The sequence below is a fragment of the Triturus cristatus genome, chromosome 12, assembly GCF_964204655.1.
Source record: "Triturus cristatus chromosome 12, aTriCri1.1, whole genome shotgun sequence".
NCBI lineage: Eukaryota > Metazoa > Chordata > Amphibia > Caudata > Salamandridae > Triturus > Triturus cristatus.
In genome coordinates, this window is record NC_140595.1 from 243,656,736 (window position 1) to 243,674,528 (window position 17,793).

At 51.4% G+C, this 17,793-nt stretch overlaps 1 protein-coding gene across 2 annotated transcripts in view; it reads left to right on the forward strand.

The window, feature by feature from the left end:
- HASPIN (histone H3 associated protein kinase) overlaps positions 1–17,793 on the forward strand; it is a 1,547,868-nt gene that overhangs the window by 492,625 nt on the left and 1,037,450 nt on the right. For both annotated transcript variants that reach the window (XM_085639404.1, XM_085639405.1), the window contains exon 5: positions 12,825–13,946. In XM_085639404.1, the coding sequence (XP_085495530.1) occupies positions 12,825–13,946 (1,122 nt within the window). The remainder of the gene's footprint in view (positions 1–12,824; positions 13,947–17,793) is intronic.

The window sequence follows — 17,793 nt, forward strand, 5'->3', positions numbered from 1 at the left end:
TTCATCAGGGCTAGGATTTCCTCCTCGATAGCTGGAAAGGCCAGCTTGAAAATCTTGGGAGGGCAAGGGTCTAATGGTGAGCCGGATTTTACTTTGGTCACAATACTTCGCAGTGTCTCCAAGTCCAGGGGCTGGAAACAGGATATTAGCTCAGTACCTTTCTCTTTTGGCTCCACCCTCATATTAAGGGGGAGTTTAAAAGGGGAGTTGTTAATGTCCGTCAGAATATCTTGGACTTTATCTGAGAAGAAGGATAGAAATTTGTTTCATAATTCCTTGCTGGAAGGGGCGACTGGCACCTGTTTTTGACTTAGCTCTTTGAGGATATTAAATGTTTCTTTTTGTTTATTGGTGGCCAGCTGAATCTTGTTCTCGTAATGTTTGGCCTTGTAGCTTAACAAGGTCTTTTTGTAGACGGCGAGTTTTGCCTTATATTCTACATAAGTTTGTAGATCATAGGCTTTGCGCCAGCGTCTTTCAAATTGGCGAAGTGTGCTTTTCAGGACTCGAAGTTCGTTTGAAAACCAAGGGGAGCCTTTGCCCTTATTTCCGGTTTTTTTCCTTTTAATTGGGGCCAGTGTATTTATGGCAGAGGTAAGATGGTTATTGATGGAATCTGTCCATTTTTCCAAGTCCAATGTAATAGGCCTCTTGACAGGATTACTCCGAAGAGTACTCTCGAGGGTAGGACCGGAGATATTGTTCCAGCTTCTCACTACCTTCCAGGTAGGGGGAGGACTGGGGTTGTGTTTAATCGGGGGGAGTAGAAGGTTAATAGAGAAGTGATCAGACCACCCGCAGGGGATGATATTTATTAAGTTCACGGAGGGGGAAGTGGTCCATGCCAGGTCGAGGGTATGACCTTTCTCATGGGTGGGGCCTGACACCAACTGGGTGAATCCGAGGGAGGTAAGCATTGTCTCAATAAGTAGAGCCTGTCCCCCTCTGGGTATCTGATCCCAGTGATAGTTGAAGTCACCTACAATCACCATTTGTTGGAAGCGTGAACGAAGGTTGGTAATACAATCAGTGAGGAGATCGACAAAAGAGGGTGAGCAGTTAGGTGGGCGGTAAACCGTTACGATAACAATGTTAGAGGCGTTGTTGCAGACCTTGGTGACCAGTATGTCTGCTGCCTCCAAGTTTTCCCCAGACAGCTTCTCAATTGTCAGATGATCTTTAAAGATAAGGGCAACCCCACCGCCACGCCTCCCTGCTGACCTATTATGCCAAAAGGCATCATAGCCTGGAGGTAGGGATGCGATTAGCGTGGGTTCTGATTCCTCATTGAGCCACGTTTCGGTCAGGGCGAGAGCGTCAGGGGCATCCTCTTGTAGGAGGGTGAAAATTTCAGGGGCATGTTTATGGAGTGATCTTGTATTGAGGGAGACGAGTTTCATGGGGATAAGGTGTTTTGAGTGGGCAAGGTCCGGATTGCGCGGGGGAGACGCACAGCCAGTCCCCTTCACTTGTAAGTTGAAAATACCTTCTCTCTGGAGGGCAAGCAAAGTTTCTGAAGTTAGTGGGTGTGCGTTAACGCCTAAACTTAGAAGCTCATTGTGCGAGTACTTGTAAGCACGGGCAGAGTTTATGGTCCCCGGGCCCTTTCGAGCGCGGACGGGCGCAGACGGGCTTGCCTTTGGCGCGCCTTCGGCGCGCCAGCGGTGCGCCCGCTGCGCGCGTCCGCTCCAGCGTGTCTTATCAAGCTGCTCGATGCCCCTAGGCCCCTCCCCTCCAATCAGCCCTGCTGAGCAGCAGCTGAGGCCCCTGAGACTCGTGGGGAAAGCGGGGAGGAGGTAGGGGACTAATTAGCACAGGAGGTTTGCCAATTCACAGCAGGTAACACAGTTTAAAAGCAAACTTTTAAAAGCAAAGTTTAAAAGCAACAAGTTAAAAAATAGCGGCTAAAACGAGTGCAAACAATCCTGACACTGCCTGGGCTAGCGCGTTCTGTAATCGCTGCGCGTCCGTTCCAGCGTGTCTTATCAAGCTGCTCGATGCCCCTAGGCCCCTCCCCTCCAATCAGCCCTGCTGAGCAGCAGCTGAGGCCCCTGAGACTCGTGGGGAAAGCGGGGAGGAGGTAGGGGACTAATTAGCACAGGAGGTTTGCCAATTCACAGCAGGTAACACAGTTTAAAAGCAAACTTTTAAAAGCAAAGTTTAAAAGCAACAAGTTAAAAAATAGCGGCTAAAACGAGTGCAAACAATCCTGACGCTGCCTGGGCTAGCGCGTTCTGTAATCGCTGCGCGTCCGCTCCAGCGTGTCTTATCAAGCTGCTCGATGCCCCTAGTGCGCGCGGGCCTAGCAGCGCAAGCACTATGGCGGCGCGCCAATAATGGAGACCACACAGGTGTACTGTCTCGGCGCGAATGCCCCGCAAGGCGCGCCCCCTTTATTTATACAACGGCGTACGTCACCGTCGTGGCGTACGCATAACGTCCTTTGACTGCGCGCTCTAGCGTCGGACGCTAGAGCGCTAACTGCAACATCCCTCTCCAACTTGGAGGATGAAACCCGGATTTGGACATCATAGTCACTCACTTACTTGGCATGCGAAGTCTTTGAGGCGGCTGCTCGGCGGGGGATTCCCCCTCAGTCCATACCTGGCCGTGGCTCAAGTGTTGGGGTTTGACGGGCAGTCAGGTTCCAACCCGCCGGCCGCGGGGTCAGGGTGTTCCGGCTCTGTTGTCGACTCGTGCCTGCTCGGGGGTGACTGGGGTTCCATTTCGGGGATCTGGGTGTTTTCTTCCTCGTCCCCTGCGGTACCGTGTCGATGTTCTGTGGCCTCAGGAATCCGTTTGAACCACGAGATGTTGCGTGTGGCCGATTCGCCCCCTCTCCTTGCTGTTACCATTGTTCCGTGTCTGCGCTCCACTGTCCAGCTCCCGGGCTCATACCGTGATTTGAACTTCCCTCCTGGTCTTCGGTTCCTTATGAGGACATTGTCTCCTGGTCTTAGGGCGCGTTCCCGGCTGCCCCTTGACTGGCTCACTTGCTGGTTTCGGCGCTTCCGTCGTTGCAGCGCTTGTTCCTTCTCAAATGGTGGAGGGGCCCATCCCGGTGCTGTGGCCAGACCATCGCGGCGAGTTTCTTTTAGCATGAGGGCCCAGGGGGCCTGTTTGGTGGAGCAGTGGGGTGTGCTCCGATATTCCCCTAGGAACCGTTGGATCTCTCGCTCAGGGTCTTGCTGCTCAGCGACCGCTATCCGTAGGACTTTATTTAGTGTCCGCATAAAGCGTTCGACCTCGCCGTTAGCTTAGGGCCATTGAGGGGTGATCCGCCTGTGACGTATGCCCTGGAGTTCGAGGAACTCTCGGAATTCGTGGCCTTGGAACGGTGGCCCATTGTCACTTTTCAATTCCGAGGGGCGCCCGAACATGTTGAACATTTTCTCTAAGGCTGGTCCTACAAACGTGAATGCCGTGGAGGGGGAGCGCCTCTACCAGGGGATATTTGGAGAAGCTGTCAAGGACTACCAGTGTCACTCTCCCGTCCGGGAGGCTTCCGAAGTCTACGCTGATTCTGTCCCATGGGTGCTTCCCTGGTTCTTCAGTTACGATGGGGGCTGTCAGTTCTGGTCCGCTAGTTATCTGACACGCGGGGCAGCTCTTCACGACATCTTCCACTGAGGTGTCCATCCCCGGGAACCATACCTTTTCCCTCATCCGGGCTTTCATTTTCTCCGTTCCCTGATACCCTTTGTGGGCAAGGAGGGTGGCTTGGCGGCGTAGCGCGGTGGGAATGACGATCCTGGCTCCTCTCAGGATGATTCCTTCCCTGGTTGCACTGAGTTCGTTCCGTATCCGCCAGATCTGTTGTAGGTCTTTTCTCTCGTCATCCGTCCAGGTGTTGGTGGACTGTATGAAATTGGTCCAGGACCCCTTTTGGAGGGCCTCTCGGGTCTTGGTCATTACGGTGTCGCGCTCTGCTGCCCGTAGGATCTCCTGGAGTGTCAGCACTTGGGGGCAGGTCAGGGCGGCTACTAGGTCGAGGTGTGTTTCGGCGTCGTCTTCCTCCTCTCTCCCAGTCGGGGTGGACTTGCATCTGTCTGGGTGTCTGGACAGAAAATCGGCCGGATTCTTGGCGCCCGGTCGATAAGTTATGTCCATGCGATATTGTTGCAGCCCGATGGCCCATCGCTCTATTCGTGGCGGGGGGTGCGGTGCTGTCCCTTTGAAGAGGGGCACTAGCGGCTGGTGGTCCGTCACGACAGTGAACGGGTGTCCACAGACGTATAGGTGAAAGTGTCGACAGCCCCACTTTATGGCCAGCGCCTCCTGCTCAATGTGGGAGTATCTTTGTTCGGTTGCTGTGAGCGCCTTTGTCGCGTACGCCAGTGTAGCCCAGCGCCCCGGTTCTTGTTCTTGGGTGAGAACCGCTCCTAGTCCCACCGGGCTGGCGTCGACTAGCAGCTCGGTCTTTCTTGTTGGGTCAAAGTAGACCAGGGTGGCCTGGTCGAGGAGCGCGGTTTTGATGGCTTGGAATGCGTTGTCTTCGCGAGGTCCCCACTGCCACGAGATGTCGTTCTTCGTGAGGTGTCTGAGCGGCTCGGCAATCGTTGCCAGGTTCGGGATGAAACGCCCGCAGTACGTGGCCATTCCTAGGAAGCTGCGTACCTCGGAGGCCGAGGTTGGCGCGGGGGCTTCTTTGATGGACTGGGACTTTCTTGGGTCTACCTGGATTCCTCTGCTAGCGTTAGCTGGTGGTAGCCGGCGTTTAGGTCCAACTTGGAAAACCAGCGAGCCCCGTTGAGGTCGGCAATGATGTCATCCATGGTGGGCGTAATGTGTCTTTCTCTCTTGATGGCTTTGTTGGGCAGCCTCATGTCAATGCACACCCGGATTTTGCCTGGTTGACGGGGCTTTTCCGCGATCACCATTGGGGACACCCAGGGGGTGGGTCTGGTGACTGTCTCTATAACCCCTTGTTCTTCGAGTTTCTTAAGCTCCTCTTCCACCAGTGGGCGCAAGTGGAAGGGAATTCGTCGGTGTTTCAGTGCTGTGGGTGCGACTGAGTGATTAATGTGGAGCTTGACTGGCAGGCGCCTGATATTCCCTAGTCCGGTGAATAGCTCTGGGAATTGGTCCAGCAAGTTGGCTATTTGGGTGTCTTGCACCTTCCGGAAAAATGCTAACAGTCCTAGGTCCTCGGCGGCGTGCCCGCTCAGGAGCGTGTCCACTTCTTGGTTGATGATGTGTATGTCAATTGTTATTTCCGCGTTCTCTGTTCCCACTGGTACTGTCATTTTCCCTAAGAGGGGTAGGGGCACATCACTCCCATAGGCGTAGATTCGGGCTTTTGAGGCCTTGAGCTCTGGTTTTGGCCGGAGGCGGTTATACTGGTGCACTCCCATGACGGTGACTGATGCGCCGGTATCGATCACGGCGTTCAATCTTGACCCTGCGACCATGACATCACATCGAGGTTGTGGTCTTCTCGTGCTTTTGAGGGCTCTGGTGAACGAGACGAGATATGTCTCCCCTTCATCATCAGAGTCGGAGTCGTCTTCTTGCAGGGCTTGCGTTCGTCTGTGTCCAGCGTCGGTGTGGGAGGACAGGGACAGCTGGGACAACTGTCTCACCATGTTTCTTGTGGGCCTCCTTCCCTTTTGGTCTTTCCGTGTGGTGCGCTTCCTGCAGACGGAAGCAAAATGGTTCGGGGTGCCGCAGTGGGTGCACATCTTCCCTTTCGCTGGGCAGGTCTTGCCTGGGTGCTCATCGTACCCGCAGTATCGACACTGGGCCGGAGGTGATCTCCTGGCTGACGGTCGGTGTACCTTCTCCTTTGCCTGCACGGAGTCCGCCCGTTCTGACTTGATGGCCACTCCTGACCCGGTGCCCCTTGTTAGTGCTTGGTCCATCTCTTCTGCTCGTGCGTCGGACAGGTCATGGGATCGTGCAAGCACCAGGATGTCAGCCATTGGAATGTTAGGTTGGCGAAGGATAAGGCTCCGCAGTTTCTTGCTCCGGATGCCGTAGATTAGCTGCGCTCTGATCTCTTCTTTCGCCCGGTCTCCGACAAGATGTGTGTCCGCCAGTACCCTCAGTCGTGCATGGAAAGCATCCACTGACTCCCCTTCTTTCTGCTTAGCTTGACGTAGCTTAAAGTGTTCAAAGTCAGGATTCATCTGGGGGTCAAAATGCATGTTGAGGGCCGTGAAGGCCGCGTCGTAGTCATCCGCAGTCCCTGTATTAGGGAGGTGCTTAAATAGCAGGTACACCTCTTCCCCCGCGTAGTGAAGCAGGAGAGACCGCTTCACCGCACCATCAGTCTCCCTGGAGCCAATAAAGTAATTGTTGAGCCGGCCAATCCACGTCTGCCAGCGTGGGGCGGCTGTGGCGGGGTCAGATGTCTCGCTGAAGGGCGGTAGGACGCCGGTTGGCGGATGAGATGGGGTGGCTGGCGCCGGACGGGCGTCGTCTCCCATGGCGCTGTGAGGGTGCTGTGGCGCTGGGGGCCTGGGACGGCTGGCAGCGTGAGACTTTTGCAGGAGAGGGCACAGAGGGCCTGTTCTGTGGAGGCCGACTTGAGGCAGGGGCGAGACCTGGCAAGCGTGGATGTTCATCCGCTGAGTGTAGGCAGTGATTTCGGTGCACACTTGCTCACCGTGTCGCAGATCGTTGCAGCACGCCGATTACATCCACCGCGTCTGTCCACGTGGCAGGCGTGCGTTGTCCCCGGCTCCCGTAAGTAACGGAGTGGACTGGAGGAGGTCCGGAGGAGGGACAGGTGCGCGGTCGCGGGACTGCCGCGAGCGGGCCGTTAGGAGGCAGCACGGGTGGTAGTGCACACGGCGGGTCTGGCCGCCCTCCTCGCCAGTGTTGCAGGTGCGCGCGGGCCTAGCAGCGCAAGCACTATGGCGGCGCGCCAATAATGGAGACCACACAGGTGTACTGTCTCGGCGCGAATGCCCCGCAAGGCGCGCCCCCTTTATTTATACAACGCATAACGTCCTTTGACTGCGCGCTCTAGCGTCAGACGCTAGAGCGCTAACTGCAACAATCTGGAGCAGCACGCGCTGGATGTGTACTGTCCGGCGGCACAGGCCACATGAGAGAGTCTGAAGGGGCTCCCAGGCCGAACCACTCTAGTTTCAGCACGGGGTGCCTGGCGCGACGTGATGCAATCATCATAATAATAATATACATATAACAATAACATCAATAACGAAACAGTAATAATATCAATCACGAAACAGTAATAATATTAATCTCCAAACAAAAACAACAATGACTCTTATCGTTGTGAGTATGAATCATTTGCTCCGGGTACGCGTATGCATTAAAGCGCTAAAGATTTCAGAGTACACACCCATGGGCGTAGGAAGTGTGGGGGGCGCGGGGGATATATCCCCCCCAGATTTTGGAGTGGGGGGACACGGGGGACAAGGGTGGGGGGGGACGAGGGGACAAAGGAATCCCCCTCTCCCTTCTGTTATTGCAGGGCCATTAGCACGCGAAAGCGCTACCTAATGGCCCTGCACTTGACCTGCCTGGAGTCAGAGGCCACCCGCCCTCTGCCTTTTGTTATGCTGCAGGAAGGCTCAGCCGTTCTGGGAAGAGGAGAGAACGGAGAAAAAATAAACGCTGTCTCTTTTCCTTCATGGCAAGGACCGTGTCCACTACTCCTGATCTGCCTCTGGCGGCTGCCCTCCTCTCTTTATTCCTCCATCTCTCTCTCTCTTTCTGTCTCTGTCTCGCTCCTGCTTACGTGCTGATTTCAAGAGGCAGCTCTTAAGGTACTCTCTCTTGCCTCTCCTTTTCTTTATTTGTTCCCCTGTGAAATTGATCCAAAAAAGGCTGAACATTTTGGCTGTAAATGTCCTCATTTTCTGACCGTTTTCTATTGAAAAGAAAAACCTCGGAATGGAGAGAAAAAATTGTTAAATACCTAAATAAAGCAATACAGAGTGGACAGCAGACAGGCCAGACTGTTATTTACACCCACACACATTAGCGCCACTTTATAGAGTTTGCCAGTGAAAGCGCTACTTTCTTTTTATCTTCTTTCTTTGAACAACATTGTTTTCCCAGGGTGGGTAAGTGCGCCATTCCTAAAGGGATTGCAATACCTGGTTGATGGTAGAGTGGAAACGTTTAATATGATCGTTTTCAACTTTTTAATTATTTTAGCTTATAAAATGCGGCTCTGTGTTTGGGGATGTGGTCTTTTTTAAACCAAACTGCATACATTTTGGAAGGATATAAGCAATGGACATTGAAAGGGGTCCCTTCCTGGTCCTGTAGCCATGTCTTGAACTTTTCAGGTAAAATCACTTACTGATTTCTGAATGAGTTTAAAACCGTTAAGGTAACCATGTTTTTTTCTGATTACAGTTCACATGCTTTGCTTATTCTTGCATTCCCTATGAGTGTTTGCTTTTTTTAGGGTGTTGTTCATTTTTTTTCAGGCAGCATTTTACTGTTGTCTAGTGCATAATTTGAATTTAGTCGCAGCACAATTGAGTTGTGCTGAAGGCAGTGCGAGTTTCTCTCAGTGGGGCAGTATGGTGTTCAGTGTGGGAGAGAATGTGGCACTCTGGCCAGAGCTGCTGAATTTGGAACTGGAGAACCATGTTCAGACCTTCATGACCAGTTCACCATACCACACTCCTGGCAGAGCTTATTCCGATGCTACACCTTAGAAGGCCCGATAGACCTTAGAAGCCCAGGTGTCTTAGCACCCGCAGGTGGACCTGTCCACCACAATCCATACTGCAGTTCACTTCCAGTCTTACGGGCAGGCGTATGAAGAAGCACATCCTAGATCGACAGTGAATCTGTCACTGAGGTCACAAGACCCTTGAGGCCAGTCCACCTCACCCATTGGTACCTCCATTGGCCTTTTTCCAGCACTAGCAGTGCAACTTGCCAGGGGTTGGCAATGTAGGATTTGCATGCACACCAAACTTAGGGGGTGATTATAATGGCAGTGGGACCGCCACGTCACCCCGTAGGTGGCGGTCCCACCGCCATTGGTGACTGCATCACAGCCCGCCATATTACAATGGCGGGTGGTTACCTGGCGGTCGGAAAGACCAACCACCACGCACCCGATGGGCTTCTTGAGCCCGCCGGTGTGGTGGAGGGGCTCGTGGTTCCTACAATGCTGGTGGTGCCTACCATGCACCGCAGCAGGGATTACGATGTCCCTTACCCGCCAGCTTATCAATGGCGGTTCACCTGCCATGGAAATGCTGGCGAAAGGGACATTGGGGGCCCGTAGCAGGCCCCTTTACCCCTGGCCCCCAGACTTGGGTCCTGGGGGGCATCTATGATGCCCCACAACATATCACTGCACCATGTGGCAGGCAAGGATATATTTAACATGTTCCTTTTTTTTTTTACTTTGCGGCGGATGATGCAGCCAGCAGCACCTGCTGCATTGTAAAAGATAGGCACTGCGAACACCGTAGTGGCAGTCGCATTGTAATGCCTATCGTGGGGCCTCCACCTTGAAGACCAGCGGTCCCATTCCCCGATTCGATGGCGGTGGTACTGAAGTCCGCCTGCCATCGTAGTCAGCCCCTAAGTTTGCATTTTATGAATATGATTCAGCGGGAAATAAATTGATGTTTGCAATTTAATTGACTTTGGTTGGCCTCTTATCTATGAGCTTTCCCTGTTGAATGTGCCTTTACATTATACATTTTCGGTTGTATGAATTGATTGCAAACTACACTCTCCTACAGGTATTAACTTGAGTGTCATTAGGAGTGTCTGGGACCAAGTGTTTTCTTAGGAATTGTTTTCTTTACTAATCTTTGCAAAGGGCCCTAAACTTCACAGCAACACAAGTCACATTTCTTTTAGTAATTTGGGATCCGTTTGAGCTACAAAATTGTTTTGGAGGAAATCGTTAGATTATGCAGCAGATGATGTATTATGTGGCAAATATGATACAGCCATAGTTAAGTGGAAAACATTTTTCCACTTAATTTTGCCCCAACATTGTAGTTGATCAATTTGTAAGTTCCCCAAACCCAAAAGTCGAGTTTGGGCACAATTTGCATTTTAAAAGCAGCCCTATAACACAGGGCTACTTTTAAACTGACCTCAGGCTTCAGCAGTGCACACATGCAAGCGCAGAAAGGGCTGCTGGCCTCTAAACTGCCATGCCTTATTATATTCTAGGGACTTAAAAGTAGTTCTAATCTCCCTGCCCTATTATGTACTAGGGCCTTATAGGAGAGGTCATGCCAATCATAGGGGTACCCTAAACCATAGTGCACCCTAGTGTATGTAGGTGTTTTCACTGTATTTTTAAGTGCCTCTTTCAGAATAGCACTGGCTGTTTAGGCAGAGGCCAGGGTCAGTTAGTCAGGTACCACCAGTACCAGTCAGCAAAAAGTTGGGGAGTGCCCAGGGCGGCTTTGCAACACTAGAGAAACACAAACTCAGAATGTAAAACATAACACCATGGTTGGGGGGTTCTCTTCAATAATCAGAATTGATTTCTATCCTAATGAACCCATTTTCCAACATTAGGATAGGGAAAGACTGGGGAAAAATCATAACGTTCTAATCTATACATTGAAGTTTTTATGCAGCTCTTTGATGACGGTTAATAGCTCACTGTTCAATGTTAGGATTTTAACTTATAAACTTCAAATACCAAAAGAATATCTCAGACAAAAGCAGTAACTCACTGACCTTTTGAATTAAAACTTTCACTAGACAAGCCTTCGATCTCTCTCAAAAAAAGAACATTAATCACCAAAGTTATCTTCACATTTTTATTGTTGCCTGAAAATTGCTGGAGACCAGGAATGCAACAGCAGGTACTTTTCAAACCATAATGCACTTGCAAACACGAGGCCCCCACCCTAAGTCAGCGGCCTTTGTTTGCTTTGTGCATTAAGATGCAAGATTCATATATATGTTTTTTTTAAACATTTGGTCTCATTACTATATGAATGTAAATAACAATAAAGCATACATGCAAACTGTGACTACATGCCTGCTTTTCTCAATATTTCACTTCGAAAGTATGCAATTGTATTTGTTTAACGGGCGGTGATTTGTATAGGGTCACTGGAAAGTGCACAAGGTTGTCCCTGTTCCCCCCAGAATTTTAGTGTCTCCTACGCCCCTGTACACACCCACTTTGCACTCAGACTGGGTGGGAGCTGCTGCCTTTGGAGAGTGTTAGTGTTAAAGCACCTGGAAGTGAGGGCGTGGAAGCGCTGCAGAAGATGAGTGGTTCAGGGCATGTCACCTCCCTACTGTTATCCGTCTGGACTCCTGACGCGATAACGCATCCGCTCCCACAGCAGTGGTTAGTGTTAGACTATATATTTTATATGAGGCGATGCATGTATTAACCCGTTCGACGCGCATGACGGAACGGTTTCGTCATGCACGTCGGTTGCGCTGTGCGCATGACGGAACCGTTCCGTCATGGCCCCGCCCGCGCACGGAACCTTCAGCGTGGCGCGGAAATCCGCGCCGCGCTGAAGGGGTTAAATAAGGAACCTCTCCGCCTCCTGCTGGAGCAGTGAGGGGGGCTTCTTGCGGCCTGCAGACGAAGGAGTGGCAATATTGCATTTACATAGCGCTTTCTAACCCTGGCGAGGCACATACAGACACCCCTGACGCAAGAGCGTCCTGGGTCTAGGGCCCCCTCAGGTCAGCACAGGCCCAAAACATCCCCACTTATAACATCTCAGGTCATGACACCCCCATTCATTGCATCACTGGCTCATAATATCCCAGCTTCTAACATCCCGGGTTATAACACCCCCGTTCATTGCATCACTGGCTCATAATATCCCGGCTTCTAACATCCCGGGTTATAACACCGGGTCATAACACCACAGCTAATTGCATCATTGGCTCTTAATAGCCCAGCTTATGGACATCCCAAGGTAATTCATGTCTCCTGTGATCACATCCCCTGCTCATTACCATCCCAATCTCAAAACAAGCGCGCGCGCCTTGCGCTCACAAGTGGGGGGAGTGCGGCCGAGAGCAGGGAGGCGCAGCGTTTCCCTTGCGGGAGCGAGCGCAATAATTGCTACCAGATGGCGCTGCTCGCTCCCGCTAGGGAATCACCAAACGTGCACGCGTTGCCATCCAAAGCAATGCAAAGCGTGCACGTTTTTGCCTGAAAAAGGGAATCGATGGCTAAAGGTCTTTTTCCTACGCAGTGCATGCGCGCTGCTAGGCAAGACCTAAAAAGGGGTGAATCGCCCAGCCCAATAGACACTTGTCCGAGTGGACAAGTAAAGTGCAAATGCTAATTTGTGGCAAGAAAAATAAGTAAAATCATGGCACAACTCTCAATGCAGGTACAAACTGGATACAAATAGATTAAAATAGCAATGAATTCATTTGGTGGCACCTCTTAAAAAAGAACATAAATTTAAACAAATCGTAGGGATCTCCAAAGCTTGGAGGAACTCCAAAGCTACCCGGTAGCAACGAAAACCCAGCATCCTAACAATGGGGAGTAAAAATATTTTGCAGAGATCTTGATACATTTATTTTTTTCTGCAAATTCTAACAAACATTGAGATGAAACTTTAGCACATGGGCATACCAGAATTAGATAACGGGTGCAGGTACACGTGAAAAGCTAAATTTTCCGGTTTCTAGTTTAACTCTGTGTCTTTTTTTTTTGCCAATCCTTTCAAATGTATTTCTCCAAAATACCCTTTTTCATCTTTGTATTACCTTTTAGGATCGGGACCCAACTGCTAGCCTAGTATACTAATTAATTAAAAGTGTATTTCTATAAAGTGCTGCATAGCCTGTGCAAAACTGTCTTCTCTCTTTGCCAGGAATTTAATGTTTCTTGTGTTTTGTATTTTATCACATCACAGGTGCCTTTGCAGACATATTGTTCTGTATCCCCTGCGCAATCACCGGTTTTGAGGAGGAAGCCATTGACTAGGAGGCAAAGACTGAATTCACCTACGAGTTTTAGCTCAACATTTTCATCTCGAAAGAGGACCTCTCCTAAGCAAAGGCCTATCCACAAACTCCCACTGCTGTGTAGCACCCCAAGTGTAACTCTGAGTATCCAAAAACAAATGGCTGCAAAACCTGTTGATGTGTCTTTTGATGCAGACACAGACGTACTTGATGGTGAAATGCATAGTTTTCAACGTGACGCTAACACAAGTGTTCCCAGAGCAATTCACTCTTTGCCGTGTCTTCCAGACTCTCCAGGGGGACTGAGATCCATTGCTTCTTCTCCTAATCGTGTCCCAAGTTCCATCTTCTCTGATTCAAAATCTTTACTATGCATTTCACACTGCACACCCAGCAAGTCCTGTGCACCGCCCCTCAGCCAGGAAAATGCCCAGGATAGTCCAAGCATATTTTGTATCAGTTCAGAGCTCTTCACCCCTACTCATTGCTCTCCTAATATATGTTTTAGGAAGCCATACCCTCAATTAGATCGAATCTCACTTGGAGCTTTTCAGGGAGATCCTTCTTTGCAGCCTGTGGTCACTTTGAATAGTGATATAGTTAGTAGATACTTTTTGATTTCAAAGGGACACTCGCCCCTCAAGGAGGCAAAAGGTAGTTTAACTTTGGACAGTCCGATTCTTGACATACAATATCCGGGAGCAGAAATGACAGAGAAAGGAGCTCGTGAGGGTACCGGTACAAGCACTCTCTACAGCTGTAAAGATGAAGCGAATACCACCTCTATTACTAAGGAATACAGTTCAACTGTGAACGCACCAACTGTAAAACAAAGTAAGATCTCCGAGAACAACCAGTGCGGCACGCTGCCCCCGGAGAGCAGCGGTTGTATTGTTGGTACTGGGAGGAAGGTTTGCATCAGCGGTTTCAGCTCTAAAAGGTGGGGCAATCGAACACGCACCGCAAAATCCAACAAAACAGATCTGCAGCTTTCATTTCGAACCCAGCACAGCAGCGCCTCCCTACTCCTCGAATATGGGCTTGAATATTGGAAGCACAAGTCGAATGAGGTAAGATCTGCAGATGTAAATTGAATGTTCTCTTGAGCAGTAGCTGCAACAAATTCCCGAAGGTAGTGTATGTGTATTCATAAGACTACAAGTATTACAGTAGGTCACAACTTTAAATACTGCTTATATGACGTCTTCGAAGACCGGTATGAAAGAAGCTCTAAGTCACTATATTTTGATTGATTAGCAGTGTTAAACTGCAGTTTTAATTAATATATGCATAATAAAAATGCAAACCTTGTCAAGGAAATCTGGCGTTGTTTTGAATGTTAAACTTTTGAAATACTCTAATAAAGAAAAGTCAAAAATCGATTTAAACATGATTTAGAGTGGACAGTGATGCGAGTTAAAATGGCGTTTAATTCACTTTGAGAGTGTTAAGAATAAAAGTGCACAAGGGGCCAAGGAAAAAGTCAGTTTAGTCTTTCGTGCAAGTAATTATTTTTTTTTTTTAGCCTTTCTGCCCTCATTTATCTGCACAGGTTTAGTTGGGATTGGATATCGCGTGATTCTTAATGTAATAGCTTGTACTGATTTTGTACACAAGAAACTTACATAACTGATGCACCCATGTTAAACTGGTTCACCTCTTACGTTTGGGGCGCCCTAGCAGTAGAACATCTACTGAAAGAGCTCTGATCAAGAGTCATCTCGAGTACTAGAAAAAATGACGACCTGCCCAGGAGAGTACATACAGTTATCTGTAACCCTCCCCGCTCCCGCCTCCCAGCTGCTCCGCCCACCCGCGCACTTCGCCTTAAATGGCGACCGTGCGAACACGCAGCGGTCACGCGCAGCGGGCGCGCCGATTGTGCGCCGAAGGCGCGCCAAAGGTAAGCCCGTCTGCGCCCGTCCGCGATCGGATCGCGACCAGCGCCAGGACCCCTGGACCTCGAAGACCCCGACCGACCCGCAGGACGTACTCAGCCGCCACCCTCAGCGCACTCAACACCGGCCGACGCCCAGAGTGCCACCAAGCCACACCACGACGCACCCACGGACCCTTCAGCTGCCACGCCTGCAAGTTCTCCTGCATCCGGACCTGCCCCGCACCAACACCCGCCAAGTCAAACACCAGCAGCACCCACCTCAAGTGCATCCTGCTCAACACCCGCTCCGTCCACAGACACGCCATCGAACTCTGGAACCTCCTAGACGCCACAGCCCCTGACGTGGCCTTCCTCACATAGACCTGGATGAACACCTCTTCAGCTCCCGACATCGCCATCGCTATCCCAGAGGGCTACAAGATCGTCCGGAGGGACCGAAACGCAAACCAGATGGGAGGAGGCATCGCCATCGTCCACAGGAGCACCATCCGTCTCACGACCAGCACCGACAACACCCTGACCAGCGCCGAACACCTGCATTTCCAGATCCACACCAACCCGAACACCACCCTCAGAGGCACCCTGATCTACCGACCCCCTGGACCACGCACACAATTCAGCGAGGACATCGCCGACTTCGTCAGCCCGCATGCCCTCCCCTCCGCTGACTACATCCTCCTGGGAGACCTCAACTTCCATCTAGAGAACAACAACGACCGCAACACCAGCACCCTGCTCGACAACCTCGCCAACCTGGGACTCAAGCAACTGGTGTCCACCCCCACCCACCTCGCCGGACACACACTCGACGCAGTCTTCTCTTCCAGCACAGACATCGACTTCAGCCACGCCACTGAGCTTCAATGGACGGACCACAGCTGCGTCCACTTCACCTTTGTCAAGAATTCCTGTCATACAAGGGAAACACGCCCTTATGTAAACAGGAGAGCTGTTACATAACTCAAGGGAAACACGCCCTTATGTAAACAGGAGAGCTGTTACATAACTCAAGGGAAACACGCCCTTATGTAAACAGGAGAGCTGTTACATAACTCAAGGGAAACACGCCCTTATGTAAACAGGAGAGCTGTTACATAACTCAAGGGAAACACGCCCTTATGTAAACAGGAGAGCTGTTACATAACTCAAGGAAAACACGCCCTATAAAGGGAGGAACCGGGAGGTACAAGGCTGTCGGATATTGTGTTTACACCGACGTACCTGCTTCGTGAAGAGCAGTGTTCCGGAGTGGTGCTCCAGTAAGGCAAGAACGGAGGTAGGTCGAGTCGTTACTCCCTGGGCCGTGTCTTGCCCCATCGTCACCTGTGAAGGACCCGGAAGCTCTACCGGTCAACCATTGAGCTTCGCTTTTTGACTCGGCTGAGTCCAAGCGCAGTGGCGCTTTTGCTGGTTGGAGTCGTAACTCCCAGCCCGACCAGAGACACAGGGACTGCCAGCTGTAACGCACACCAGGAGGTGTTTGCCGCGTTACAGACTCGGAAGTCCACAGGATCGATCGAGCGGCTGCTCTCGGTTCAGTCTTCTTGCTTGTGATTGGGGTATCGGTGACGCATCACCAGGAGGTGACTCCGCGTCCCGGTGCAGTCTGAGGAAGAGGTTGAGCGGCTGCACCTTCAGGTAGAGACCCCGGCTGGGTGTTTCCCTGACTCCTCGATTCTCCCCAACACTCTTTGTGCCCCTCACAGCCTACCGATTGGCATTGTCGGCCATTTCATTTCTGCCCTCTGTTGGCATACGCCGGGATCGGCGTATATGCAGAGGACGGTTAGGACCATCCGTGCTGTGGGCTGGTAACGTACTTAGCCTGGAGGATTCCAGTGACTATAACTTTTGTTTGTTCTTTGTATTTTATTTGCCTTCATTAAAAGAACTAACCCTTCACAAGTGGTTGCGTCCTCATTGTCGTGTCTGTTAAACGATCCTGAGACGTTCAGGGCGTTACAACCTTCAAGAGAACGACGACCCACCACCACCAGCAACAGGCCGCCCGCAGAAGCTGGAACAAGATCACAGCACACCAGCTCGCCACCTCCCTGAGCCAGCACCCTCCTGCCAGCTCAGCGAACCCCAGCCAGGCCGCCGACAACCTCACGAAATGGATCAACAACTGCGCGGACGAACTCGCCCCACTGAGGACCCCGCCTAGCAGACCCGGCAGCAAGAAGGCCCCATGGTTCACCGATGAACTCAAGAGCTCCAAGAAGAACTGCCGAGCCCTCGAGAAAGTCTGGAGAAGGGAACCGACACCGGACAACTGGACCTCCTTCAAACTTGCCACCCGGAAACACCACCAGCTGATCCGCGCCGCCAAGAAAACAGCATTCAAGGACCGGTTGGACAACAACGCACACAACTGCAAGGAACTCTTCAACATCGTGAAAGAGCTCTCCAACCCCAGCGCAGGTAACAACGACATCACCCCATCGCAAGACCTCTGCAACTCCCTCGCTTCATACTTCCACAACAAGATCGCGGACATACACAACAGCTTCAACAACCAACCAACGCACACCATGACCGAACAACCACCCCCCACCACCACCCTCCACGCCTGGACCCCGATCAGCACCGAAGACACCATCCGCACGATGAACTCCATCCACTCCGGATCACCGACCGACCCCTGCCCTCACCACGTCTTCAACAAGGCCGACGCAGTCATCGCACCCCACCTGCGAGACATCATCAACACATCCTTCGACACCGCCACCTTCCCTGAGAGCTGGAAGCACGCCGAACTCAGCGCTCTACTCAAGAAACCCACAGCGGACCCCACCGAACTCAAGAACTACCGCCCCATCTCGCTCCTCCCGTTTCCAGCCAAAGTCATCGAGAAGACCGTCAACAAGCAGATGGCCGCCTGCCTCGAGACGAACGGATCCCTCGACCCCTCACAGTCCGGCTTCCGAGCCAACCACAGCACCGAGACCGCCCTCATCGCCGCCACCGATGACATCCGAGCCCTGATGGACAATGGAGAAACAGCGGCCCTCATC